This window comes from Zalophus californianus, chromosome 9 (genome assembly GCF_009762305.2).
Source record: "Zalophus californianus isolate mZalCal1 chromosome 9, mZalCal1.pri.v2, whole genome shotgun sequence".
Classification (NCBI taxonomy): domain Eukaryota; kingdom Metazoa; phylum Chordata; class Mammalia; order Carnivora; family Otariidae; genus Zalophus; species Zalophus californianus.
Window position 1 is genome coordinate 3,231,774 of NC_045603.1, and position 27,110 is coordinate 3,258,883.

The following is a 27,110-nucleotide window of genomic DNA, read 5'->3' on the forward strand; positions in this document are numbered from 1 at the left end:
GATTCACCATTCTGAAATGGGATTCTGAAATTGGACACGGGGGAGCATAATGAGTTGTGAAAACAGAAACAGACATCAAGGAAATCAGCTGGCTGGCCTCTGAGGCTCGGACATGCGCAGCCTTCGCCAGGCCAGCCACCAGGGACTCACGGCCACAGGGTGGGAGCCAGGCTGCAGCCTCTGGCAGGCTGGTCCTTCGTGCTCTTCCAGAGCCGGACTGAGAGGAGCCCCCAGCTCTCTAAATGCCTCGTGTGCCTCAAAGGATTCAGAAGTCGGCAGGTCTTATGACAACAGAACACACGTGTGCATGTGCACGCTCACATGTACACACAACAGAGGCCTGTACGCGTACGTGTGTATGTAATACGCATACACGCACACATGTACAGACTGTCACCTATGCAAATGTTCCCCTCTCTGCAGAGACCGCTGGGCGCCTGGCAGTGCAGCCCCAGTACATAAAGTGAACTCAAATCCAGAAGGGCTGGGCAGGTCCGGGTGGTCATGAAGAGCCCAGACTCAGGGCCACACTGCTTGGTGTTTTATATGCTTTTTATTTCTTTGTTTCTCCTTTTAAATCAACATTGACATGTCACATATAAAATGTGCCGCTTTTAAGTAAATAGTTCCGTGACCCTGGATGAGCGTCCACAGCTGTGTAACTGCTACCCCAGTGAAGCGACAGAGCATTTCTATCACCCCAAAACCCTCCCTGTGCCCGCAGCAGTCCATCCCCACACTCACAACTGGAGAGCCCGGGGAGCTGCTCGCCCCCTCACTAGGAAGCACTGAGGCCTGGCCTAGAACGTCACGCACACAGAATCCTTTGGGGACCCACGCTTGGTTTTCACTCAGCCTCACGGTCTTTGTGATTCATCTGAACTGAAGTGTGAGCCAGCAGTTACTTCCTTGGCTTAGGGAGCAGTATTCCGCGGTACGGACGGGGCACTTGGTCGGGCCATACCCTGGTTACTGACCATCGGGGCTGGTGCTAGTTTGGGGCTATTATGAATAAAGCTTGTTATAAATATTCTAGTACGAGGGTTTTATGGCTATGCACTTTGATTTCTCATGGTTCCACACCTAGGGGTGGACTTACTGGCTCACTGTGCAGTTGTATGTTTCGCTTCCTAAGAAACTGCCAGACCTTCCACAGAGTGATCGTATGGTTTCACATTCCAACTAACAGCGTATAAGAATCTCAAATGCTCCACACCCTCCCTGACACTTAGTATTGTCCTTCTTTAAATATTAGCCGTCCTGGGGGTGCTTGGCTGGCTCAGTCAGGGGAGCATGCATCTCTTGATCTCGGAGTTGTCAGTTCAAGCTCCGTGTTGGGTGTAGAGATTACTTTAAAAAATAAATAAAATCTTTACAGACAAATACCATATGATTTCAGTTATATGTGGAATATGTTTCCAACAGGAAACAAAACAGATGAACACGTAGGAAGGGGGGGGAAGAGGGAAGCAAACCATAAGAGACACTTAACAGGGGCGCCTGGGTGGCTCAGTCGGTTAAGCATCTGCGTTCAGCTCAGGTCATGGTCCCAGAGTCCTGGGATCAAACCCCGCCTCGGGCTCCCTGCTCAGGGGGGAGCCTGCTTCTCCCTCTGCCTCTGCCCCTTCCCTTGCTTGTGCTCTCTCTCTCAAAATCTTTAAAAAGAGAGAGAGAGAGAGAGAGAGATTCTCAACTACAGAGAACAAACAGGGCTAACGGAGGGAGGAGAGTGGGGGTGGGCTAGACGGGAGACGGGCAGGAAGGGGGGCACTTGCTGGGATGCGCACGGGGTGTTGAATGTAAGTGATAAAACACTAAGTTCTATTCCCAAGACCAATATTACACTGTATGTTAACTACTAGAATTTAAAAATTTGGGGGGAAAAAATAAAAAGCAAGACTCTTTTACCCAAAAAAATGTAAAAAATAAAAAATAATAAAATCTTTAAAAAATATCTCTTTAAAAAAAAATCTTCAAAAAACAATCAGCCATTCTACTAAGTGGCTCTAAATGAAAGAGGAACATCTCACGCACCCATTTGCCACTGCTTCTCTTCTTTGGTGAAGGGTCTGTTCAAATCTTTTGCCCATTTTTTAAATCCAGTTGTTTGTCCTTCTAGTGAGTTTTATGGTTCTCTATTCTAGACAGAGTTTTTGTGTCTAGACACATAATATACATGATTATATTCTCCTAATCTGTGGCCTTTTTGTCTCAAACAGCAGAAGTTTTCAAAGTTTTTCTTTTATATTTAGTGCTTCTTCTTTTCTATATAAGAAAGATTCTCTCCTTGTTTCTTCCCTAGATGTTTTAAAGCTTGACCTGGCTACCTCCTGCTCATCCCTCAAGCATCTCTTTGATGATAACTCTTCCTCAGGAGGCTTAGCCCGACACCCGAGGTGGGCTGGCCACGCCGAGCTCCAGCAGCACCTGGCAAGAGACTCCGTCAGAACCAGCCCCTCAGTGTGCCAGCCACGTGGCAGTCAACTTTTTATTAAGTGAATTTATGTATGAGCAAGTAAGTGAATGGTTGAACAAATATAACCTATATGGTACTTTCTGCCTTTTAAAACTCCCCCACATCTGGGGCGCCTGGGTGGCTCAGCTGGTTGAGCATCTGACTTGATTTCGGCTCAGGTCATGATCTCAGGGTCCTGGGATCAAGTCCCTCATCAGGCTCTGCACTCAGCAGGGAGTCTGCTTGAGAATCTTCCTCTGCCCCTCCTGCTTGTGTACACATGCGCGCGCTCTCTCTAATAAGTAATTAAGTCTTTTAATAATAATACCAATAAAAGAGGATGTGCAGAGACTGGAGCTGTGGCAGCCACCCTGCGACCACGCGGGAGAACCACAGGCTGCAGGTGCACCGCGAAGAGCCAAGTGGAAGGAGCGCTGAGCTCAGAGGGTTGCCAGCCGTGACGATGAGGTGGGCCTGAATCCAGCTACAGCTTTTCTGTTGGGTGAGTGCCTCTGTTCCCTTTCTTTTCGGAAGGCGTTTCCATGAGCATCTATTCTGTTATCAATTACACTCTCGCACACATTTGCTTTAACTCATTTGGGTCATACGAGTTAAGCTTCTTCTTAATAAACACGTATTGAAACAGAATGTGTGTGCACACACTCACCAAAAATGTGTGCAGAATTACCACGAAGTGACCCCATCTCGAGGCCCCTTGGGAGCCTCCCAATCACCATCCTTCACCTCCTCCCTGGAGCTAGATCTCTGACTGCTAACACTGGGGTAAATTATGCCTTTTTCTGAACTTTATATAAATGCAATCATTTTTTCCGTCTGGCTGCTTAAACATTACATTTGAAAAAGTCATTCGTTCTTGTGACATGTGAAGAGTAGCTGCTTTTCATTGTCACGTGGTCCCACGTACCAAAGCCATCCTGTTGACAGACATTTGGGTTGCACCTCTCTCTGTTATAAACACTCCTGTTCCTGTCCTTTGAGGCACGTGCTGTGCATCTCGTCAGGGAGGTACCGAGGAGGGCGACCCCTGGCTGCACCTCCATTTCACAGACCTCCTGCAGAATTTTCCAGAGTGAAAGCACTCACAAGCACCCAGTGTCCCACATCCCTGCCAACACTTGGTGCTGTCCACCCTCATCGTAGCCATCCCAGTGGGCCTGCGAGGTCTGTTAGACGGTGGCTTTAATCTGCGCTTCCCAGAAGACTGACAGGTGCCGTGCGTGTACAGGTGTAGCCCCGTTTCTGTGGGGTCGCCCCGCCGTGCCCGTGCTCAACTGTAGGTGTCTACTGTATTGTCTGCACGTGAGCCCTCTCTGTGGGCGTCTCCTCCTCCCCCCTTGCCCATTAATGATGTCTTTTGATGAAGACAAGTTCCTAACTTTAAGAAAGCCCCTTTTATTAATCTTTTATGATTAGTCTTTCTCATTCCTTTGTAAGAAAATTTCCTTTATCCAGCATCCCGTGCCTACACATTTCACTTTAAAGCCATGCCCGGCTCCCCACTGTGGTGAAGCAGTGTTCTCCTGTGGAGCCAGCACCCCCACGATCAGACCTCTGCAGCCAGCACCATCCAGAGTACACCGGGGCATCACCCCGCACAAGGCACTCTGTCAGGTACCCAGCCCTGCCCCTGCTGGGGGGCCGACCACTCCCGGGGCTGGTGAGACCTGACACTGCTTCCTCACGTCGGAGACGCCTTCACAGACCATCGGTTTGGGAACCGCCAGGATCCACCACAACCATCTGACCTTACTGCCGACTTCCAGTCCCCGTCATCTCCTGGAAAAACACAAGTTGCCCCAGCCACAGGCTGAGGAAGCAGGCTGCTCCCTGGGCACCGGGCTACACACAGCACTGCCTTGAATCCTGCTCAGTGGACATGCGGTCATTATTCCATTTACAGAAGAGGGAAAGCCTCAGGAGTTTCCTTAGTGAGCCCAGGGTTATGGGGCCAGAGGGCACGGTGCAGCCAGCCCTCTTCAGGGGCAGCTGGCTCAATTCACAAAAACTCAGGGAACAAGTCCCCGCCCTAGGGAGTCATCTACACACACACACACACCCTGTTCACTGAGCTCTGCGTGTGTCCCGGGCCCCCAGACCCTCGCACCCTCGCACCCTGGGCTCAGCACCAGGAGGCAGAGTCCCTGCGCGCTGCCTCACACTGAGCTCCGGAAGCTGCCAAGGCTTCTAATCATGCCCCTGCCCAGAGGCGGACACCCTCCCCGCTCTGCCGCCAGCCCCTCTGGCTCCCCAGCTCGGGGCCTCTCTCTGAACGCCCGTTCCCTGGGCCGAGACTCCCGCCTGTACACAGGGCTCAGCAGGCTGGTGGGCGCCAGCAGGCAGAGCGGGGCAGCTGACACGGAGCCGCCTGAGCCCCCAGGCCGCGGAGGCCGAGCGGCCCCTGACCTCGGCACCAGGGCTGGCCTCTGATCTCCTCCAGCCTGCGCGTGAGGGCCACGGCAGCCTTCCCACAAGCACACTGACTTCTGAGCGCCTCCTCCGCCCCTGCAGCATCAGAGTAGACGAACTACTTGTTGCCACGGCTTGTGTGCACATCCCTGGAGCTCAGCTCCCTGCACGGCAACCTGTGGGCACAGGCCCTGCAATCAATTCACGTCTCTTCCAAGCATGCACCAGCCTGGAGCGCACACTCCCCCAGACACCTGCACTCCCTCCTCCGAGTCACCACTCTGACCTCAGCATCTCCCCCCCAACTCCAGGTGGTTCTCAGAGCCGGTCAGATGCGTGGACTTGGCTCACCCTGCCTCTGCCCACTAGACCTGGAGCTCTGAGCTCCAAACTCCAGCAGGGCAGGAGGTCTTGCCCTGTGCTCAGGCTATCTCCATCCCCGCAAACCCCCCACATTCAGAGTCCCAAGGGGCACACCACGGATACTCAGTGCAGACTTGCCGAACAAATGAATGATACTGTGCTGATGATACTGTGCTGTGCAGCGGGACCACCATACCCCAGGAGGGCCCCAGCCCTGGGGGCCCAGGGAGGAAGAGGTGTGAGCTACTGCGTGATAAGTTAAGTATCAGCACACGGTTCTGGGCCAGCTTTGGATTGGTTTGGAGTCAGCCCTGCTGTTGGAGAACACAGTGGTGCAGAGGGAGAAACAGAGCAGAGGCCCTGAGAAAGGTCACACGCCTGCGTCGAGCACACCGGGCAGCATGTCCAGGCTGCCGTTCGGCAAGGCCAGAGCACGTGGGAGGTGAGGAGTGGGAATGTGTGTGCAGCGGCCAGTGGGGGTCCCTGTGGGCCAGGCCAGAGCTGGCCTTCCATCCAGGGCAGTGGAGCAATGAAGGTTATGAGCCAGGGAACGGTGTGGGCGGCCTTCCATCCGCCACACGCGGTACCACCACAGGCTTCTTAGTGACCGAGAACAAGGGCTCACACCTTCTCCCCACTCCCAGATTTTAACTTCACTTATTAAAAGAGAAATTCTAAAAGGCCAGGATGTCATAACAGGAACAGAGGCAATAAAAAGCCCCCCCACACACACACTCCTGACACTCCCATCCCTAAAGGAAAACACATGTGCAAGTTGGGGCCTTCAGATAATTAAGCCAGCCTGGAAATTATGCAAACGAAACATATGCAAGTATGCAATGAATTTTAAATGACAGAACTACAGAAAACTTAATTGCCGTATTAGCATGCTATAAAAACACTAATCATAAATGTAAAACAATTATACCTGCATATACTTCTATCAAAATTGTCCCCGTGACACACGCATCCAGTGGCTCCCTCCCGTGGGTTCACGTGCGATCCTACCTTGACACGCCATGAGAAAAAAGGGTGATGCCAGCACCTCACTGATCACTCTTAACCATTCTGCTCACCAGCATAAATGTTACGTGTTTAATTATTGTTCAATGTTTCTGAAGTAGTTATTAAAAAATGAGCCAAAAATACGATTTTCTACAGTGCTCATTTTTAAAAAGTTACTGCTGTGCTTGCAGGGAATTTAAATGTTAAATCGCATTAATGGTGGTTTAACGATATGTTCTGGACTAGAGTATATGTTAGTCTTCCGTAAATGACAGGAGCCAAGTTTCCCATCTTTCTTCATTAAAGGAGCATTTCCTACTCATCCATTAAGAATAGTGCTCTTCAACAGACCACCGGGATCACGTTAATGACAAATCGTGAACAGACTAGGGGAAAAAGTCATTAGTTTGCCAGGTCTTGAAGTACATTCACACTCAAGTGCAGCTTCAGCTGTCTTTTTCAACCGGACAAATGACAGATTCTCCTCGGTCCTGGGTTCAGGGTCCCGGAAGCGAAGAGCTGGGCCCAGCCACCCCACCCCACCCGCTCAGCTGAGCCTCTGGGACAGCACGCTGTCGGTCAAGCCCAGGCACCCCGGCCCAGCTGTACGGCCTTCAGTGGGTCCTGTCTCCTAGCTGGTCCGTGCGTGCCCTGCCCTGTCCCACGTGGAACCCATACATCCTAGAGCAGCTGCCTCCACCCTGGGCACACGTGAGAATCCCTGGGGACCCGAGATTGGCAGTTCCCCGGCTCCCCGGTGCCACTAACGTGCACCCAAGAGGTCAAGAGGACAGCCCAAAGCCCAAAGCCCCCATGCCGTTGCTGCCCCCGCCCCCACCCCTGCCCAGCCTAGGGCAGGCTGCAATTGGTACAAACCCTGATGCCTCAGTTTACCCCAAGGCTCCAATTGGCTTGGTGGGCCTAGACACCAATATCTACAAAAGCTTCCCAGGAGAGTGGCACGTGAAGCCTTGGATTCAGAGTGACTGAGAGGTGGCCTAAACTTGGGGGACCCTTCTCCTGCCCATGACCCTGAAGTGCCTGCCGAGTTTTCTCCCCAGCATTTTCCAAGACTCTTTTGTGACCTAGCACTTGCAAAGGCCAGACGTGTGGGAAACACTCACCACATCAGAAATAAGTGATTGGCATCCTTCACGGTGCTCCCCAAATCTTCCATTACAGTAACCAGGAGAGAAGGAGAGACTCATAAGGTAGCTCCTGGGTCAGCGTTTAGGGGATAGGAGATGATGGTCCCCACCATTCTGACCTCCTTCCCCCCGTCCATTCCCATGTTTGACCAGCACCCCTCAACCTGGTGGGTTCCCTGCCCCTGGATGCCCAGAGCCCATCCTTCCCCCAAGGGCATACAGAATGTGCATGGGCCTGTCTCCCTGGGCTATCTGGGGACACCTGAAGGCTGGCATGCCGTTACTGCTTGCCAGCACAGGACCAGAGCATAGCGAAGGCATGATGAGCACATGTCCCCTGAACGATGAGTGAGCACAGCGCCAACGGACCACCCAGTTTCCTACTCCAGCAGCCTGAGTCCCGCGCACCTGCCCCTGCAGCCCCTAGGCCCTCCTCCCCTGCCCAGTCTTCCCTGTCTTGGCTGTGCCCGCCTCCTCCTTCTGACGGGCACCCAGAGCAGCACAGCACATTCTTCCTCCTGGTGCCAGACCCTGGTCGCGATACTGGTCTATCTGTTCCTACAACCCCGCATTCAGAGATCACCGCTTCTGCAGGGACCCCACACGTGTGCACAGCCTGGCACACAGCAAAGCACTCAACAGATGCTGTTAAACAAGCAGAAGTGTACAGGAAGAGACACAGGGTGAGCAGTGCCCTGGGGCGCAGGCTTCTGAGAGAATGGGCTCCTTCCCATGGTGAGACCCCAGTCTGTCCTGGGGCAGACAGAGGAAGGCAGGGACCCCCTCTCTTTGTACAGGCCGCATGAGGGACAGCGACTTGGTTCTTCTGCCTTCTTATCTCCCCGTGACAAACACAGAGCCAGAGACACAGAAAGTGCTGGAGAAATACTGATCAAATAAATGAAGGCACCAACCAAAAGACCATTCAAGAGGCTCCCGGATTTCCCGCTCCAGAAACAGCCTCCCCACCCTTCACTGAAGTCCTTCACATCGTGGCCTGCTCCTGGTCCCCAGCCACCCCCTCCCTAATCCAAGCAGTCTGCCCGCCATTCCTAGGGAGCCAGCTCACCTGGGCTCCCGCTCGTCCAAACCGAGCTGCATCCCATAGGCCGTACGCCCTCCCCGTCTCCCCAACCCAAGGACACTGACACATCCTTCAGGTTGCTCCAGAAACACCCCACCTTCCCCAAGAAGCCTGGTCTGCCATCCACAGGAGTCTGCACTGCCCTGGAACCGCCCCTCCCTTTCTTGGTGCCCCCACCCTCCGCCACTTTGGAAAGACAGGCTTTGCTCACTGACCCCAACACTTTTTTTTAACTCATCCGTCAACCCAAGCCTAAAGAGGTCCAGAACTGCCAAGTTCATCTCTGTCCTTCCCAGTCCCCAGCCTCCCACCTTGCAGCACCTGCAGACCCTGGGAAAGGGAGGCCCAGCCTGGCACACATGCCCCTGCTCTGCGGCTGCCCGTTCCTTCCCGCCTGCATCCCACACATCCCACTGTGTGTGATCCCAGACTGTCCTGCAGCCCTGACCTGACCCAGCCCCTCCTCCTCCTAACAGGGAGGGCTAGCATCTGATTCATCTCTGTCTCCAGGCAAGGGGTCCCTGCAGTCAGTTAACGGTTACACAAATACATGGATCTGAGACGCCCAGATACTCTTTCCCTTGTATTCCCAACATTCCTGGTTACAGACTCAACCCACCTACACCCTCCCTCCCATTCAAACCAACAACGTGGAGCATCTCTCTCCTCCCCCTTCTGCTCCAGTGCCCACTGAATCCCAGGTCACACACTTGCCCAGCCAGCCACTGGGCATCACACACAGGGTAGCTCAGCTACAATGCACACAGACCAAGAACCAACGGAAAGGAATGGGACAAAACCATTCAGGAAGGCTTTCTACCCAGAGGCAGCACAACCTTCATAAATATAAAATTGCACTCTAAAGTCTTAAACATAGTATCGTCCAAACTTCCTACAGTTCAATCTAAAAAGCTTGTAACCTATTGTACAGGACATTTGGAAAAGTAGATACAAATGCTTAAAATAACAGACACAAAACAGAAACATAAGCAATTGTAGCAGGTCTAATTTTAATTGCAAGAGAATATTTAATCAATAAATATTCACTGTTGAGAGTGGCATCTGCATTTAGGATTACGAGGTACTAAGCTGTAAATTTATTAAGACTCATTAGCAAGAAAGAGTCTTTTAAATACTGAAAGTCAGACCCAATTTAGAGTAAACACTTAGAGTTCCCTACTGATTTAGCTCCAAAAATAATTTAAAAAGGGAAAGAGAAAAAAACTGTCTATAAACTACTCCAAAGTTTTCAGCAGGGCCAAGCTCACTTCAGGTATTAACCCGAGTGAAGTACCAGAGAGAGTGTCAATGGCCGCTCCACCCCGCGCACCTCATCTTCTCCAGCAGTCTCCACAGGTGGGCAGTTTAGAACCAGGGGTGAGGCACCAGAACCCCAGCCTCCATCAAGGAAACACAGATACTTTTAGAATCACTTTCTCCCCCTTACATCACTACTAAAGTACATTAAAAAAAAAAAAAAATGGTCAAACATATTTCACTGTGATGAATTCCTAAGAATTGAAATAGTCTTCTATGATGGATCCTTTCTCTATCACAGGTTTGAAAATATTACAAAGATTTCTAGAATAATAAAACCAGAGGAAAAGAATACAGCTGTCATAAATAATTACTTAAGCTCATTTTCTGCCAGCCTTGTCAAACCAAGCTTGTAATGAAGCAAAAGATGGAAAATGTCACCTTAGCTCAGGCAAAGGCCCAGATCACTGCCACAAAGACAAGGCGCGTGCCTGGCCATGGCTGGTGGGCCACGCTCCGGGCCACACTCGGGGCCACGCTCTGGGCCAGGCAGCACTGGTGAGCAGGCCCCCCAAGACTTACTGAGAGCAGCTTCCAGGTCATTGGACGAACCGGCTTAGGGATTCCGGACCAGCTCAACTTCCGTAATTCCTCTGTTGACAACAAAGAGACAAAGAAAACAGGGTTTACAAACAGGGAACTCCCCGCAGGGCCTTGACCTATTTCGTCAGTGTTCCTGGGGGGAGGGGGGCCCCATAAATGAAACCAGAGTGAACCTAAGTGAGAAAGCTTTCAGATACCGATTGTTCTCAATATACGAGAGACGCTGAGTGACCTCCGCTCCGGCAAAGCTAAGTGTCTACATTTAAGCCATACAGAGTACACGTTTGCTAAATGCATGGCAAGCGTCCCCAGAGCCACCCTGGGACAGGTGGGGCACCACACACCCCCCTCCACACGCCCCCTCCTTCCCTCCCTCAGTCCCCCACCGACACCTGTCCCCACCTCTACCACCCGCCCGGTGCTCCCTTCTTTCCTGCACCCTTTCTCCCTCTCACCATTCACTGCTTACGGACATGAGGTGCTTTGCTCGGGACTGCTTTGAAAGAGATAGTGTCGCAGAGACAAGCCTGTGTCCACAGAGCACTCATCAAGGGGCAGCCACGTCTTTCAAGGCAGACTACGACAGTCGCTGCTGCCTCCACAAATACCCACGGGTGGGCGGTCACAGGGGGCGGGAGAGGGCACAGCAGAGACTGAGGGGGCGGCGGGTGGGGAGGAGACCAGCCCCTGAGGTCCGTTGGACCTTCTGCGTCTCCCCAGTGTTACAGCCACACGCCCCGAACAGCGAGAGAACACGTTTCAATTTGCAGGTGTATCAACACTCAGTCAATCCCACAGAAACTGAAGTAATTCTTTCTTTCCTTTAAGTTAGGAATCCACATCAGGCTCTTCTCGTAACAGCTAGGAGCTCATGATTAATATTAGGAATAAAAGAAACGATTAAAGAGGCTCTGGTAATATAATCAACAAAATACAAAGTCCTGACATCTAATCTTTTTCCAATTACTACAGTCTAAGTAAAATAAGTACAGAATAATTGGGTGACGGTACCAGCAATAACTTGCACTTTACAGCAGAATCTCAGAAAATATCGAATCTTCCCCCGCACCCTGAGGATATTATGAAAAGCAGGAACCTAATATCCGAACACCAATAATGTAATGTTTACCGTCATGTTCCCAGGGCCTCTCCTCCTGCACAAGGCTGGTTTTCTGATGATGGTTTATATGAAGAAAGCCGAGAGAAATCTCCACTGTTAGCATTCTCCAAACCTGTCTCCTCATGGAAGAAACTCACACAGTGCCTTGAATGTACATATGGGACAGAGTTCTGAGTCTGTGCCACGTTAGCATTGAGCAGTTGCTTTCATGGGTACTACTTGCTCCTCACGGCAGCCCGAGTCCATCAGGGCTGTCCCCACCATGCCAGTGAGGAGCAGGCTCAGCGAGGCTAGGTGACGTGCCAGGAACTAAGTGACCTTTGCATCCCAGAATCTTTCCACTCTGTTAATTTCCATTACTAAAAGGGCTTCCTGTAACACAGACAAATCTCACTCATGAATATGGACAAAAAGTCCAAAACAAAATCCTCGCAGATCAAAACACAAGCAGATGTTCAAAGACTGGTACACACGATTTACTCCAGGAATAAGAGAATGGCTCCAAGTCAGGACATCTCATAGTTTTATCAAAGTGTTCAACTGGGTTGATGGGAAAGTCATAGGACCATTCTGTTGGATGTCCAGTGTAGACTTTCACCCCAGGCCTATTTGCCCCTTGGCCTCTCTAGCAGAATCCCGGTTATACAAAGTGACAATCGCCCCACCACCTCCCCACAGCCCCGGTAATGAGGGGAGTCAGCCCGGGGGAAGTTGGAACTGATTGGCTGTGCAGAGCTGAGCCCCGCCCTCACCCGGGAGGGACTCCACAATGAGCCTGGGACTCTATCTGAGCCAGAGAAGAGAGCGAATGAGCTGGGGGCTGCTGAGGAGAAAGCCCCTCCTTGCTCTTCAGAAATCTTTTGGGGGCAACAATCTCTTGCTTCCTCTGCAGGTTGTTAGGGTCAGAGGTGAGGCTGGGGCTGCTGCACCTAACCAGTACCCAATCAGCCTGAGGAGGAAGCCAACCAAGACAGGCAGCAATGAGGGCTGAGTTCAGCAGGACGGGCAGATTCAAGATGTTCAAACATCAACAGCTTTTCCCCACCAGCAACAAAACAAATAGGAAATGTTATAGATAATAAGCTTAACAAAAAACAGACACAACCATGGAAAGCAAACTGTGAAGGTTTTACTTAAAGACATGAAGACACAGAGGAAAACACCAAGCTCACTGGCACTAAGGAGCATTTAAGGAGCACCTGCTCCAGTGAGGGCAGAGGGACCACACGAGGGAACGGCACACGCAGCCCTGTGCTCAGAAAACTCAGAACAAATGCGGAATGACAACTGGACTCAAGAGAAGGGGTAAGGATGGGAAAGGCAACTGTGGGAAGGAAATTCTGCCTAGTTGGTAAGGTTTCCTTGAGGAAATGACAACTGAGAAAAGACCCACAGACGAGAAGTTACTGAAGGAAGAGGGGCTGGAAAGGGAATATTCTCAAGTCCAGGGAACACCTGACATAAAGCCCTGGCCCAGTGTGAAGAGGGATCAGAGGGGCCAGTGGTCACAAGGAGACACTTGATGGGCTGCTTCTGAAGCCCAGTGTAGAAGGGACAGTGGCTTGGATGGTGGCAGTGAAAAGAAGAGCCATGACCAAACATGAGCCAGTGGATCTAGTCTCAACATTACGATGCTGTCAACTGCCACTTAAAAATTCTTTGAGTTCAACGCAAACCCAATAAAACCCCAGTGGGATATACTGTTGTGTTCTGAAACCTGATAAGTTGAAACTAAGCTCATATGAAAGAGCAAATGCATAAGAACAGCCAGTAAAATTTCCAAAAAGAATAGTGTGAGAGGACTTGCATTTCCAGATAAGCAAATGTGTAAGAGAGTGTCAAGTTAAGACCCTGGGGTTCTAGGAGCAAGACTAAAGCAAGGAGATCAATGTTACAGACGAATGGTTCACATCAAACCTGTACTTAGTTACAATTACCACAGCATTTCAAATCAAGGGGCCATCAGCCAATGGTGTCCAAACAATATGGCATCTACTTTCAGAAAAGGAAATCAGACCATGTATCCTACCACAAAAACATATTTCCAAATGATTAAAGATCCAAAGACCTAAATGGAGTGCGTGTATGTATGTGTGCAGGAAAGATAAAAAATACTACAAGAAAATACAGAGGAATATTTTGCTATTTTCAAATGGGAGAAAGGCCTTCCAGGCAAGTCACAAATCTCAGAACTATAAATAAGGTTAATAAGCTAACTACATAAAAGTTTGAAATGACTATGGTGAAAGCCACCATAATTTTAAAAATAAAAAAATGACAGACTTGGGGCGCTTGGATGGCTCAGTCAGTTAAGTGTCTGCCTTCAGCTCAGGTCACAATCTCAGGGTCCAGGGATCAAGTCCCTTATCAGGCTCCCTGCTCAGCGGGCAGTCTGCTTCTCCCTCTCCTGCCCCCACCTTGTGTGCTCACTCTCTCTCTCTCTCTCCCCCAAATAAAATCTTTAAAAAATGACAGACTTGAAAAATACATGCAACATACAATACAAAAAGGTTAACATCACTAGTATATAAAGAACACATACAAAAGAATGATCAATCTGTACAAAAATGGAAAATTCACAGAAGAACCAGAAATGGCTAATAAATGTACAAAAATAGGTACCTACTCTCAATAGTGATTAAAGACCTACATCATTAGAACAAGAAATCTGTCATAAATTAGATAAAATTTTAAATGACTAATACCCAGTACTGATGAGACTTTGGATGAAAAGCCACTCTCTTACAATCTGGTCAGAGTGCATATGAACAGAACTTTTTCTTGGTCGAATTTTTTTTTTTTTTTTTTTTTTTTTTTTTAAGTAGGCTCCATACACAGCATGGAGCCCAACACAGGGCTCAAACTCATGACCCTGAGATTAGGACCTAAGCTGAAACCAAGAGTTGGATGCTTAACCGACTGAGCCACCCAGGTGCCCCTTTGTTGGTCAAATTGTAAAGGTATATGACATTTGAGAGGCAACTTCACTTGAAGAAATCTGTTCCACAGGGACATCTGCAAGGGGTTACTCATAGGGTGTTCACTTAAGCCTTGTCATAAGAAAAACTAAAATCAATCAGAGTATCCATTAATAGGGAGATGATTAAAATACCATTACATCCACACAATGGACTATATACCACCACCATGGAAAAGAATGGATGCCTTTCTGGGTAAATATGCAATAAGTCTGTGAAGACAAACAAGAGAAAGCAGAGTGCAGATGCACTGTTTCTTTTTTTTTTTGTTTCTTTAAGATTTTATTTATGAGAGAGAGAGAGTGCATGCACACAGGGGAGCAGAGCAGAGGGAAAGGGACAAGCAGACTCCATGCTGAGCGCTGAGCCCAACACGGGGCTCAATCTCAGGACCCTGAGATCGTGACCTGAGCAGAAATCAAGAGTGGAATGCTCAACCAACTGAGCCACCCAGGTGCCCCACAATGAGTATTTCTGTAAGTGTACACTGGAACCTGGAAGCACAACCAGCCTTGGGGGAGGGATTCAGAGAATGGTTCAAGGGCAGTGGAAGAAATACTTTTGATTGTGTACCCTACTGTGTTCCTACAGAGCTACAGAGTTCCTGTGACGTCTCCAAATTTACCTCCAACTTTTCAAAAATCTACCCAACTTTCCCGGCCCAGCTCAACCTCTGCCATATCTATGAAGCCTTCCTGACAACTCCAGGCCTCACCCAATTCCCTCTTCTGTGAGCGCCAGGAACACTTAGGGCCAGCCCACCTAAAAGCCCACCTTCACTGCCATGTATGAGCAACGATCTCATCTTCCAGAAGTGCTTTATGAGTTCCTACAGGACAGATGCCAAGATTCTGCTTCTTCTGTGTTCTGAGGCAGAGCCTTGCATAGCCTGGCAGTAAGTGCTGGAGAGAAGAATGTCCAATTCTTTCCTCTACCCCTTTAGATGTGGTTTTCGGGGGGGGGGCTCATATTTTTTAACTGACATATAATTTATACGCAATAAAAGAATTTAGGCCCCCAACCAAGACGTAGAACATTTCTATCACCCTTTTCTGTAATTCTTTGCCCCCACTCCAAGTTAACTCCTTTCTGATATCACCATATATTATCCCTGCCTGATCTTAAAATTCACATAAATAGTACATAGAGAATGTATTTGCTTGTATTCTGCTTCTTTTGCTCATAATATGTCAGAGTCATAATGTTGCACCAGTGGTTTATTCCCTACAAGCAGAAATACTAATCTACACTATGAATATATCACAATTTGCTTCTATATTCATAGATAGCTGGGTTATTCACAAGCTTTCATTACTATGATAAAGCAGCTATTACCACTCTTATGGTCTTGTGTTTTGTGGGCCTATGTTTTCATTTCTACGACGCAGACATGAAGGAGTAGAATTGCTGGGTCATATGATAGATACATATCTACCTTTATAAAAAACTGCCACATGATCCTGCAAAATGGTTGTACCATTTTACCCTTCCCACCAGTAATGTATAAAAGCTTCAACTGCTCCACGTCCTGGTCAAAATTCAGTGCTGTCAGTCTTTAATTTTAGCCATTCTAGTAAGTGTTAAAGGCATCTCATTATGATTGTAATTACCAATTCTGTGATGACTAATAATGTTGAGCATGAAACAGATTTTCATGCGCTTTCTAGCCATTTCTATATCTTCTATGATGCTTATCTTGAAATCTTTTAACCATCTTTTTATTAAGTTGTTTATAATCTTATCGTTTCTAATGATTCTTATTTCTTCTGATTCTAGATCATATTTCCCTGTCTCATTGCATGCCTGTTTTGTTGTGTTGTTTTTTTTTTATTGAATCCCAGATGTGCCAGTTATCAATTTATTGTCTCTGCAATCATGGAACTGGGTCTTACAAATACTTCTCCTTGACCTGCTGGCATGGTGTCATTCTTTTCAGTACAGAGTAAAGGAGGGACACTGAAGGAGAAAGGGGTGTTCTCCCCCAAGTTCTCATATGCCTCGTTCACCAGGCTCCGACCCACAGTTCCTGCAGCGAGTGTGGATGCTGGGTCTTCTTCAGCACTGACCTCCTCTGGAGAAGGCTTTCTCCAGCATCAGGCCCCTGCAGAGTGCTCATGTGAGCACACAGGGTTTCTCCCACATTCAGCTGATAGAGCGAAGTACTTCCCAGTTCCCAGTTCCTGCAGCAAGCGACGGCCAGCAACACTCAGCAACACCCAGCAGACACATCTCTGTGAGCTCTGGGGATGATTCAACTTACTGCTTCCTGGGGTGCTTCCCCCCACCTCATGGACTGTCACCCTGCTCGTGAACAGGCCAGCGCTCCACCAAGGACTTGATGGGACCCCCTGCAGGTATACGGGCTCTATCTCTGTGGAAGGAATACTCTGCTCTGCAGCATTGTGCTCCATACACTCTGTCTCAGTTTCTGTCCCACCCCCACGCCACCCCATCCCCAGCCCCGGGGCTGCAGCCTGAAAACTGCTTCCAAGCACAAGCGGAGGTGAATGTAAAGTTCACCTTGTGCATGTCCCTTCTCCCAAAGATCACAGTTCTGCACAGCCTGTAACACAATGTCTGAAAACAGCTGTTTCACATACATGGTCCAAGTTTCTATTTATTCACAACAGAGGAGCAATTCCTTTGGCAACTAATCCTTCACGGTTGAAGCAAAAGTCAACTAACATATTTTTAAAGAATTTTTTGTCTATATTCATCAGGGATATTGGTCTCTAGCTTCTTTTCCTCACAACATCTTTGTAAGGTTTTCGCATTAGGGTTAATGGGGCCTTAATAAAATGAGCTGAGAAGGGTTTTCCCCTCCTCTCTTTTCTGAGATAGCTTTTGGAATTGGTATTATTTCTTCCTTAAATGTTCGATAGAATTTGCTAGAAAAACCATCTGACCCTGATACTCTCCTTGTGTGAAAGATTTTTTTTTTTTTAAGATTTATTGATTTATTTGAGAGTGTGAGGGCAAGCAGGGGGCGGGGCAGGGAGAGAGGGAGAGAAATCTTCAAGCAGACTCCCCACTGAGTGCAGAGCCTGATGTGGGGCTGAATCTCAGAACCCTGAGATCATGACCTGAGCCAAAATCAAGATTCACATTCTTAATCAACTGAGGCACACAGGCGCCCCTAAAGGTTATTTTATTACAAATTTTTTTAGGGGGCACCTGGGTGAAGCATCGGACTCATGATTTTGGCTCAGGCCAAAAAAAAATTTTTTTTTTAATTTTTTTATTGTTATGTTAATCACCATACATTACATCATTAGTTCTTGATGTAGTGTTCCATGATTCATTGTATGTGCATAAACCCAATGCTCCACGCAGAACGTGCCCTCTTTAATACCCATCACCAGGCTAACCCATCCCCCCACCCCCTCCCCTCGAGAACCCTCAGTTTGTTTTTCAGAGACCATCATCTTTCATAGTTCATCTCCCCCTCCGATTCCCCCCCCATTCTTCCCCTCCGGCTTCTTTTTTTTTTCCTCTTAACATATATTGCATTTTTTGTTTCAGAGGTACAGATCTGTGATTCAACAGTATTGCACAATCCACAGCGCTCACCATAGCACATACCCTTCCCATTGTCTGTCACCCAGCCACCCCATCCCTCCCACCCCCCACCACTCCAGCAACCCTCAGTTTGTTTCCTGAGATTAAGAATTCCTCATATCAGTGAGGTCGTATGATACATGTCTTTCTCTGATTGACTTATTTCGCTCAGCATAACAGCCTCCAGTTCCATCCACGTCGTTGCAAATGGCAAGATCTCATTCCTTTTGATGGCTGCATAATATTCTATTGTGTATATATACCACATCTTCTTTATCCATTCACCTGTCGATGGACATCTTGGCTCTTTCTACAGTTAGGCTATTGTGGACATTGCTGCTATAAACATTGGGGTGCACGTACCCCTTCGGATCCCTACATTTGTGTCTTTGGGGTAAATACCCAGTAGTGCAATTGCTGGATCGTATGGTAGCTCTATCTTCAACTGTTTGAGAAACCTCCATACTGTTTTCCAGAGTGGCTGCACCGGCTTGCATTCCCACCAACAGTGTAGGAGGGCTCCCCTTTCTCCGCATCCCCGCCAATATCTGTCATTTCCTGACTTGTTAATTTTAGCCATTCTGACGGGTGTGAGGTGGTATCTCATTGAGGTTTTGATTTGGATTTCCCTGATGCCGAGTGATGTTGAGCACTTTTTCATGTGTCTGTTGGCCATTTGGATGTCTTCTTTGGAAAAATGTCTGTTCATGTCTTCTGCCCATTTCTTGATTGGATTATTTGTTCTTTGGGTGTTGAGTTTGATTAAGTTCTTTACAGATTCTGGATACTAGCCCTTTATCTGATATGTCATTTGCAAATATTTTCTCCCATTCTGTCGGTTTTCTTTTGGTTTTCTGGACTGTTTCTTTTGCTGTGCAAAAGCTTTTTATCTTGCTGAAATCCCAATACTTCATTGTTGCCCTTGCTTCCCTTGCCTTTGGCGATGTTTCTAGGAAGAAGTTGCTGCGGCTGAGGTGGAAGAGGTTGCTGCCTGTGTTCTCCTTTAGGATTTTGATGACTCCTGTCTCACATTTAGGTCTTTCAAACATTTGGAGTCTATTTTTGTGTGTGGTGTAAGGAAATGGTCCAATTTCATTCTACTGCATGTGGCTGTCCAATTTTCCCAACACCATTTGTTGAAGAGACTGTCTTTTTTGAATTGGACATTCCTTCCTGCTTTGTCAAAGATGAGTTGACCATAGAGTTGAGGGTCCATTTCTGGGCTCTCTGTTCTGTTCCATTGATCTATGTATCTGTTTTTGTGCCAGTACCATACTGTCTTGATGATGACAGCTTTGTAATAGAGCTGGAAGTCCGGAATTGTGATGCCGCCAGCTTTGCTTTTCCTTTTCAACATTCCTCTGGATATTCGGGGTCTCTTCTGGTTCCATACAAATTTTAGGATTATTTGTTCCATTTCTTTGAAAAAAGTGGATGGTATTTTGACAGGGATTGCATTAAATGTGTAGATTGCTCTAGGTAGCATTGACATCTTCACAATGTTTGTTCTTCCAATCCATGAGCATGGGAACATTTTTTCATTTCTTTGTGGCTTCCTCAATTTCTTTCATGACTATTTTATAATTTTCTGAGTACAGATCCTTTGCCTCTTTGGTTAGATTTACTCCTAGGTATCTTATGGTTTTGGGTGCAACTGTAAATGGGATTGACTCCTTCAATTCCCTCTCTTCTGTCTTGTTGGTGTATAGGAATGCCACTGATTTCGTGCATTGATTTTATATCCTGCCACTTTACTGAATTCCTGTATGGTTCTAGCAGTTTGGGGGTGGAGTCTTTTGGGTTTTCCACATAAAGTATCATATCATCTGCAGAGAGTGAGGGTTTGACTTCCTCTTTGCCGATTTGGATGCCTTTGATTTCTTTTTGTTGTCTGATTGCTGTGGCTAGGACTTCTAGTACTATATTGAATAGCAGTGGTGAGAGTGGACATCCCTGCCGTGTTCCTGACCTTAGGGGGAAAGCTCTCAGCTCTTCCCCATTGAGAATGATATTCGCTGTAGGTTTTTCATAGATGGCTTTTATGATATTGAGGTATGTACCCTCTATCCCTATACTCTGAAGAGTTTTGATCAAGAAAGGATGCTGTACTTTGTCAAATGCTTGTTCTACATCTGTTGAGAGGATCATATGATTCTTGTTCTTTCTTTTGCTAATATATTGTATCACACTGATTGATTTTTGGATGTTGAACCAAACTTGCAGCCTAAGGATAAATCCCACTTGGTCATGGTGAATAATCCTTTTAATGTACTGTTGGATCCTATTGGCTAGTATTTTGGTGAGAATTTTTGCATCCATGTTCATCACCATTGCTCTGTAATTCTCCTTTTTGATGGGGTCTTTGTCTGATTTGGGGATCAAGGTAATGGTGGCCTCATAAAATGAGTTTGGAAGTTTTCCTTCCATTTCTATTTTTTGGAACACTTTCAGGAGAATCGGTATTAATTCTTCTTTAAATGTTTGATAGAATTCCCCTGGGAAGCCATCTGGCCCTGGGCTTTTGTTTGTTGGGAGATTTTTGATGACTGCTTCAATTTCCTTAGTGGTTCTAGGTCTGTTGAGGTTTTCTATTTCTTCCTGGTTCAATTTTGGTAGTTGATACATCTCTAGGAATGCACCCATTTCTTCCAGGTTATCTATTTGCTGGCATAGAGTTGCTCATAATATGTTCTTATAATTGTTTGTATTTCTTTGGTGTTGGTTGTGATCTCTCCTCTTTCATTCATGATATTGTTGATTTGGGTCATTTCTCTTTTCTTTTGGATAAGTCTGGCCAGGGGTTTATCAATCTTGTTAATTCTTTCAAAGAACCAGCTCCTAGTTTCGTTGATCTGTTCTACTGTTCTTTTGGTTTCTAGTTCATTGATTTCTGCTCTGATCTTTATTATTTCTCTTCTCCTGCTGGGTTTAGGCTTTATTTGCTGTTCTTTCTCTAGCTCCTTTAGGTGTAAGGTTAGGTTGTGTATTTGAGACCTTTCTTGTTTCTTGAGAAAGGCTTGTATTGCTATATACTTTCCTCTTAGGACTGCCTTTGCTGCATCCCAAAGATTTTGAACAGTTGTGTTTTCATTTTCATTGGTTTCCATGAATTTTTTTAATTCTTCTTTAATTTCCTGGTTGACCCATTCATTCCTTAGTAGGATGCTCTTTATTTTTTTTAATTTTTTTATTGTTATGTTAATCACCATATATTACATAATTTGTTTTGGTGTAGTGTTCCATGATTCATTGTTTGTTCATAACACCCAGTGCTCCATGCAGAATGTGCCCTCTTTAATACCCATCACCAGGCTAACCCATCCCCCTACCCTCCTCCCCTCTAGAAACCTCAGTTTGTTTTTCAGAGTCCATCATCTCTCCTGGTTCGTCTCCCCCTCTGACTTACTCCCCTTCATTCTTCCTCTCCTGCTATCTTCTTTTTCTTTTTTTTTTTAAATATGTTGCATTATTTGTTTCAGAAATACAGATCTGTGATTCAACAGTCTTACACAGTAGTAGGATGCTCTTTAGCCTCCATGTATTTGAGTTCTTTTTGACTTTCCCCTTGTGATTGAGTTCTCGTTTCAAAGCACTGTGGTCTGAAAATATGCAGGGAATAATCCCAATCTTTTGGTACCAGTTGAGACCTGATTTGGGACCTAGGATGTGATCTATTCTGGAGAATGTTCCATGGGCACTAGAGAAGAATGTGTATTCCGTCGCTTTGGGATGGAATGTTCTGAATATGTCTGTGAAGTCCATTTGGTCCAGTGTGTCATTTAAAATCTTTATTTTCTTGTTGATCTTTTGCTTAGATGATCTGTCCATTTCAGTCAGGGGGGTGTTAAAGTCCCCAACTATTATTGTACTGTTATCAATGTGTTTCTTTGCTTTTGTTATTAATTGCCTTATATAATTGGCTGCTCCCATGTTAGGGGCATAGATATTTACAATTGTTAGATCTTCTTGTTGGATAGACCCTTTAAGTAGGATAGTGTCCTTCCTCATCTATTGCAGTCTTTGGTTTAAAATCTAATTTGTCTGATATAAGGATTGCCACCCCAGCTTTCTTTTGGTGTCCATTAGCATGGTAAATGGTTTTCCATCCCCTCACTTTCAATCTGGGGATGTCTTTGGGTCTAAAATGAGTCTCTTGCAGACAGCATATTGATGGGTCTTGTTTTTTAATCCAATCTGATAGACTGTGTCTTTTGATTGGGGCATTTAGCCCATTTACATTCAGGGTAACTATTGAAAGATGAATTTAGTGCCACTGTATTGCCTGTAAGGTGACTGTTACTGTATATTGTCTGTGCTCCTTTCTGGTCTATGCTGCTTTTAGGCTCTCCCTTTGCTTAGAGGACCTCTTTCAATATTTCTTGGAGGGCTGCTTTCGTGTTTGCAAATTCCTTTAGCTTTTGTTTGTCCTGGAAGCTTTTTATCTCTCCTTCTATTTTCAATGACAGCCTAGCTGGATATAGTATTCTTGGCTGCATATTTTTCTCGTTTAGTGCTCTGAAGATATCATGCCAGTCCTTTCTGGCCTGCCAGGTCTCTGTGGATAGGTCTGTTGCCAATCTAATGTTTCTACCATTGTAGGTTACATATCTCTTCCCCCCAGCTGCTTTCAAGATTTTCTCTTTGTCTCTAAGACTCGTAAGTTTTACTATTAGATGTCGGGGAGTTGACCTATTTTTATTGATTTTGAGAGGGGTTCTCTGTGACTCTTGGATTTTGAGGCCTGTTTCCTTCCCCACATTAGGGAAGTTCTCTGCTATAATTTGCTCCAATATACCTTCTGCCCCTCTCTCTCTTTCTTCTTCTTCTGGGATCCCAATTATTCTAATGTTGTGTCATCTTATCATATCGCTTATCTCTCGAATTCTGCCCTCATGATCCAGTAGTTCTCTTTTTCTCAGCCTCTTTATTTTCCATCATTTGGTCTTCTATATCACTGATTCTCTTTTCTGCCTCATTTATCCTAGCAGCTAGTGCCCCCATTTTGATTGCACCTCATTAATAGCCTTTTTGATTTCGACTTGGTTAGATTTTAGTTCTTTTATTTCTCCAAGAAGGGTATCTCTAATAACTTCCATGCTTTTTTCAAACCCAGCTAGTATCTTTAAAGTCATGATTCTGAACTCTAGGTCTGACATCGTACTAATGTCCCTATTGAGTAGGTCCCTGGCAGAGGGTACTACCTCTTGTTCTTTTTGCTGAGGTGATTTTTTTCGTCTTGTCATTTTGTCCAGAGGAGAATAGATGAATGAGAGAACAAAATGCTAACAGGTTAACAACGTCCCGAGAAAATATACTCTAAACAAATCAGAAAAGACCTGAAACCAGGGGAAAAGAAAGGGAAAGAAAGAAAAAAGAGGGGAAAAAAAGAAAAAGAAAAAACAAACAAAAAGAGTACAAAACAAAGAAAAAACAGAATATGATCAAATATGATCAGGCTAGTGCATAGATTAGTGCCACACACTAGATTTTGGGTGTATTTTAGTCTGTTAGTAGAAAGTGCCTCCTAAAATTTTAAAGAAAGAAAGACTTATATATGTACAAAATAAGGGTTAATACAATGAAGGGATGAAATATGACTGTAAGGATGAAAATTATAAAAAAATTTAAAAGAGGAATTGATAAGGTGCTTGAAAAAAGAAAGAAGAGGATAAAAAAAAGAAAGAAAGAAAGAAAAAAGAGGGGGGAGAGAATGTGATCAGGCAGGAGACTAGAACAAAGCCATACACTAGAGACTTACACTATATTTTAATATATTAGAAGAAACTGTATCTCAAAACTTTAAAAAGAGAACTTATATATATATGCCAAAAATAAGGGTAACTACTATGAAGGGATAGAATATGACTCTAAAAATGAAAAATAAAAAATTTTTTAAAAAAAGTGATTGATAAGATGTTGGTTGAAAAAGGGAAAAAGAAATATTCAAAAAAAACAGTTAAAAAATATTAACTTTGAAAGACTAATGAATCATGGTAAAAAAGCCATGAATTCTATGTGCAGTATTCCCCTAGCGCTGGAGTTCTCCCGTTCTCCTTGATCGGTAAACTTGGTCTTGGCTTGCTGGCTGTTCCTGCTGATCTTCTTGGGGGAGAGGCCTGTTGCCATGGTTCCCAAACGTCTTTGCCGGAGGCGGAATTGCCCCGCCCTTGCCGTCCAGGCTAAGCAAGCTGCTCGGGTTTGCTCTCGGGAGCTTTTGTTCCCTGCAAGCCCTCTGTACAGCTTTGGAGGACGAGAGTGAAAATGGTGGCTTCCCAATCTCTGCCTTAGAGGAGCCAAGAACTCGGGGCCCCACTCCTCAGTGCGCCCCCAGAGAAAAGCAGTCACTCCCGTGTCCCCGGTCTCCGGCCGCACTCTGTGCTCACCCGGCCTGTGACCGAGCGTTTCTATCTCTGGCACCTGACCCCGTGTGGAGTCTCCAAACCCAGCAGATCCCTGCGGTGCGTTCCCGCGCCGCTCCTCCCGAGGGAGGAAGGGGAGTCTGCCCGGATCTGCCGCTTGTTGGGTCCCTGCTGGAGGAGCAGTGGCCCGACTGGGCCGCGGATCACAGTTTATGGCCACCCCAAGCTGAGAGCCCGCGCCTCGGCTCCGTCTCTGCAGCCGGCTTCCCCGCTCCGATACCTGGGAGCTCTGCCGCACTCAGGCCCCCCCGGTCTTTCTGTGACCCCGAGGGTCCTGAGACCACACTGTCCCGCGAGGGTTCCACCCCCCGCTTAGCCACTGGAGCGACGTCCCTCCGCGGAGCCGACTTCTAAAAGGTCCGATTTTGTGCTCCGCGGCTCTAGCACTTGCCAGAAGCGGCCGACGGAGGCCCCCTCCCCCGCCGTCTATCCTCCCGAATATCGCCTCGGATTCACTTCTCCGCACGTCCTACCTTCCAGCAAGTGGTTGCCTCTCTGTTCAGTCGTTGCTATTCTTTTCTTTGATCTCCTGTTGAGTTCGTAGGTGTTCAGAATGGTTTGATCCCTATTCAGCTGAATTCCTGAGACCAGACGAAATCCAGGTCTCCTACTCCTCCGCCATCTTGCTCTGCCCCCCAAATTTTTTGTTTTTAATTTACATAAGGATAGTAAGGTTTTCCCTTTCTTCTGCTTTCACTTTTATTAGGTCATCTGTTTCAAGGAATATGTCCATTTCTTGTCAGTTCTTGAATTTATTGCATAAAGTTGCAAATAATGTGCCCTTGTTAATATTTGTACGTCTGTAGTGATGTTTCCTCTTTCACTTCTGACACTGCAATTTGTGTCTTCTCTTCCTTCCATTGATCAAATCTAACTACAAGTTTTATTGATCGTTGCAAAAAACTAACTTCAGATTTTGTTGATTCATCCTCTTGTTTATCCATTTTCCAATTTATTGATTTCCACCCTTGTTTTATTTCCCTTCTTTTACTTGGTTTTATTTAATTTCCTCCTCTTTTCCTAGCCTCTTAAAGAGGAAGCTTTGAGGGGCACCTGGGTGGCTCAGTTGGTTAAGCGACTGCCTTCAGCTCAGGTCATGATCCCAGGGTTCTGGGATCGAGGCCCGCATCGGGCTCCCTGCTCAACCAGAAGCCTGCTTCTCCCTCTCCCACTCACTCTGCTTGTGTTCCCTCTCACACTGTCTCTCTCTCTCTCTCTCTCTCTCTGTCAATTAAATAAAATAAAATCTTTAAAAATAAAAAGATGAAACTTTGATTATTGATTTGAAGCCTTTATTCCTTTCTAAGGTAAGCATTTAAACACATAAATTTCCCTCCCAGCACTGTTTCACCAGCAGCACAGATTTTCATATGTGTTGTCATTATCATTCAATTCAACATACTTACTTTCCTTGTGATTTCCTTGATCCATGAGTTATTTTGAAGTATGCTGAGAAATTTCCAAATATTTAACAATTTCCTGGGTATCTATCTTATTCCTACACTGATTTCTAAAAGCATTTGGTCAGATGAACATAGTGTTGTTTCAGTCCTTCAATATTTATTATGACTTGCTTTGGTAGAGCATATGGTCTATCTTGTGAATGTGCCACATGTCCTTGAAAAGAATGTGCTTTCTTCGGTTGGTCTATGTCCACATGTGGGGGATAAATCAACTAGATCCAGTTGGTTGACAGTGATATCTTTCACATCTTTACTGATTCATATCTTCCACATCTTTGCTGATGTTTTAATTTACCTATTCTATCAATTACCCAGGGAGAGGTGCTAAAATTTCTGCCTGTGATGATGAATTTGTCTCTTCCTCTCTCCATTTCTGTCAATTTTTGCTTCATGTATTATGAAGCTGTATTATTAAGTGCACATACATTTAGGAAAGATATATCTACTTAATGAATTGAACCGTTTATCATTATGAAACATCCCTCTTTGTCTCTAGTAAAACTCTTTCTAAATGTTTATTTTTTCTTATGTTATTATAAGCAAATTAGTTTTCTTATGATTAGTACTTGCATATCTTTTTCCACCCTTTTATTTCAACTGCCTGAGTCTTCCTGTTTAAAGCTTGTGCTTGGCTTTCCTTTTAGCTTTCTATCCCTGTATTTCTTGGAATCAGATTGTAAAATCCCTAGAAACGCAAGAAAAACTTTAATAAGCTGAAAGTGAATGAGAAATAAAGAGCATGTCTTCCTTCCACAAAATTTGTTTTCTGAAAATTAAAATTTTATAATGTTTGGATGAACATACCAATATCATAATTCCATGTTCATCTCTTCTGTAAGGCTTTACTTCTCAATAAAATTCCCACTTGTAAACTGCCATAGTAGACCCCCTCCTGGCCCCCACCCCCCTGCCCAGGACCAAAAGAAGCAGAGAGGTAGCAGAGACGTACAGGAGAAAAAACACTGGTTGTGAACTCAATGGACCCAGGTTCAGGGGCCAGCAAGAACCTGTGTGGCCTCAGACAGTCCCCTTAATCTCCTGAGCTTCAATTTCTTCCTCTGAAACATGAACAAATTAAAAATACCAACCTCGCTTAAGTCACAGAATTTTCCCCAGAAACAGAGACAATACATGGGAAAGCATTTGTAAGCGGTAACACACTCCACAGATGCAAGATGATCCTGCTATGCGTACTGATGTAATTATTCAGCACACTACGTGAACCCAAAC

At 46.1% G+C, this 27,110-nt stretch overlaps 1 protein-coding gene across 1 annotated transcript in view; it reads right to left on the reverse strand.

The window, feature by feature from the left end:
• The window catches only part of TBC1D22A (TBC1 domain family member 22A), a 355,202-nt gene that overhangs the window by 243,805 nt on the left and 84,287 nt on the right, over positions 1–27,110 (reverse strand). The window contains exon 5 of the mRNA XM_027595286.2: positions 10,322–10,392. Coding sequence (XP_027451087.1) covers positions 10,322–10,392 — 71 coding nt within the window. The remainder of the gene's footprint in view (positions 1–10,321; positions 10,393–27,110) is intronic.